The sequence below is a fragment of the Apium graveolens genome, chromosome 8 (genome assembly GCF_009905375.1).
Source record: "Apium graveolens cultivar Ventura chromosome 8, ASM990537v1, whole genome shotgun sequence".
In the NCBI taxonomy this organism is placed as follows: domain Eukaryota; kingdom Viridiplantae; phylum Streptophyta; class Magnoliopsida; order Apiales; family Apiaceae; genus Apium; species Apium graveolens.
Genome location: NC_133654.1, coordinates 151,867,231 through 151,869,948, shown reverse-complemented (window position 1 = coordinate 151,869,948; position 2,718 = coordinate 151,867,231). Strand labels below are relative to the sequence as shown.

General features: G+C 40.9%; 1 protein-coding gene across 1 annotated transcript; it reads left to right on the top strand.

The window, feature by feature from the left end:
• The first annotated feature begins 1,122 nt into the window (after positions 1-1,122).
• Positions 1,123-1,893, top strand: LOC141680074 (uncharacterized). Its single transcript, XM_074486397.1, has 2 exons — positions 1,123-1,345; positions 1,475-1,893. Exons 1-2 carry the CDS (start codon positions 1,123-1,125, stop codon positions 1,891-1,893), a joined length of 642 nt encoding a protein of 213 aa, XP_074342498.1.
• The last annotated feature ends 825 nt before the right edge of the window (positions 1,894-2,718 follow it).

The following is a 2,718-nucleotide window of genomic DNA, read 5'->3' as shown; positions in this document are numbered from 1 at the left end:
GGTGCTCAATTGGGAAAAATGTCACTTCATGGTGTAATGGGGTATCATTCTTGGGCACAAGATATCTAGTAAAGGTCTTGAAGTGGATAAGGCCAAGGTGGGGGTTATTGAAAATCTTCCTCCACCAATCTTAGTTAAAGGAATCCACAGTTTTCTTGGCCACACGGGTTTTTATCGGCGATTCATCAAAGACTTCTCTAAAATCTTTAAACCCTTGTGCAATCTGTTGGAAAAGGATGTTCCTTTTAAATTCGATGAAGAATGTCTAGCTGCTTTTGAGAGCTTGAAGAAGAGTTTGACTACATCACCTATTATTACTGCACCTGATTGGGATGAGCTCTTCCAGATGATGTGTGATGCTAGTGATTTTATAGTTGGAGCAGTTCTTGGCCAGAGGAAGAAGAACATATTCCATGTGGTTTACTAATCTAGTAAAACCCTTAATGGTGCTCAACTGAATTACACTCCTACAGAGAAGGAGCTCTTGGCAATTGTCTATAGTTTCGAGAAATTTTGATCTTACTTACTTGGGACAAAAGTGACAGTTTTTATTGATCATGCTGTTATTCGATACCTCGTCTCGAAGAAAGATTCAAACCTCGATTTATTCGATGGATTCTATTGCTTCAGGAGTTCGAGCTAGAAATCAAAGACATGAAAGGTATAGAAAATCAGGTAGGGGATCATCTCTCTCGTTTGGAAGATCACGGCAAAACTTCATAAGATAAGATGCTAATCGATGAATCTTTTATAGATGAACAACTTTTTGGGTGCAAGAAGAAGAACCATGGTTTGCAGATATTGTGAATATCTTGTGAGTAATGTCATCCCCCCAGAACTCTCTTCTGCTCAAAGGAAAAATTTTCTACATGAGGTGAAGTGGTATCGATGGGATGAGTCATTCTTGTTCAGACAGGGAGCAGATCAGATTATCAGGAGATGCATTCCGTATAGTGAGACAGGGGGTATCTTACGAGACTATCATTCTACTGTGTATGGATGCCATAATGGTGGAGAGAAGACAGCTGCCCGTATCCTTCAAGTGGGATTTTTTGGCCTACTTTGCTTAAAGATGCTCATCAGTTCGTGTTAAGATGTGATCGCTTCCAAAGGGTTGGAAATATGTCCAAGAGAGACGAGATGCCTCTTAATGTTCTTCTTGAAGTTGATATTTTTGATGTTTGGGGAATCGACTTCATAGGGCTATTTGTCTCGTCATGCAATAATCAGTATATTCTTTTGGCGGTGGATTATGTGTCTAAATGGGTTGAGGTGAAAGCTTTTCCAACCAACTATCCGAAGCTGGTGCTAACTTTTTTTCATAAGCAGATATTCACACGTTTCGGTACTCCAAGGGTTATAATCAGTGATGAGGGATCGCATTTTTATAATCGCAAGTTTAGTGCATTAATGGAAAGATATCATGTGAATCATCGTGTGGCCACAACTTATCATCCTTAAACTAATGGGAAAGCTGAAGTCTCTAATCGAGAGATCAAACGAATCTTGGAGAAAGTTGTGAGTCCGTCAAGGAAAGATTGGTCTTTGAAGCTAGATGAAGATGTTTGGGCCTATAGAACAACATTCAAGACTCCTCTAGGACTGTCACCATTCCAGTTGGTGTATGGAAAGGCGTGTCATTTGCCTGCGAAGTTAGAGCGTAAAGCGTATTGGGCCTTAAAGGAGCTGAATCTGGACATGGCATCTGCTAGAGAGAAGAGAATGCCTCAACTTAATGAACTCGATGAGTTCCGACTACAGACTTATGAGAATAATAAACTATACAAGGGGAAGGTCAAGAGATGGCATGATAGGAGGTTAGTGCACAAGTCATTTGTGTCTGGTCAACAAGTTCTATTGTTCAACTCTCATCTCCGACTTTTTCCAGGATAGCTTAAGTCGAGGTGGTCAGGTCCGTTCATTGTTAAAACTGTGTTTCCACATGGAGCTGTGGAGATTTTTGATAAACATCTGGACCAAGCGTTCAAAGTAAATGGACAGAGGTTAAAGCATTAATTATGGTGATATAGCGAACCGTGAGGTGGTGAGCGCCATTCTTGCGACAACTTGATTTCGAAATTTCACGTCAAGCTAGTGATGTAAACCAAGCGCTTTGTGGGAGGCAACATACGCTTATTTATTATATTTTAGCTTACGAAAAAAAATCAAAAAAACCAACAAATTTTATTTTTTCCAGAAGCACGGCGCGCCCGCTCTTGAAGCAGGGCGGCCGTGCGACCTGTCTAGAAGAGAAAAAAATAGAAATCAGTTACAAACCCAAGCCAAACCCGAATTTAAACCTAATTCTACCCTATTTCTACATCTTAAACATTACCCACCCCATCATATCACTCCCATATATATATATATATATATATATATATATCTCTTTAGATACACAACCATCTCATATACTCATAAAACCCTAGCCTCTCCTACAAAATACAAACACCCAATTCTATATCACTTGTTTGCTATGACACCCAAGAGAGCGAGAACCACGGGTAGTGGTAGCACCCATCCCTCGTCTACCGAGGATTCTAGTGCGGGAGGCACGACTAACAGATTTTCTTCTCCGGAGGCTCAGGCAGAGTTTACTAGGCTGATGTCTAAGCCGAGTGCGAAAGAGAGGGGTTTCTTACCCACGGCTAAGGATGAGAAGCTGTTGGAGATGATTGTTGAGATGGGTTAGCAGACTTTCTCTAAGGCACCCGCTCC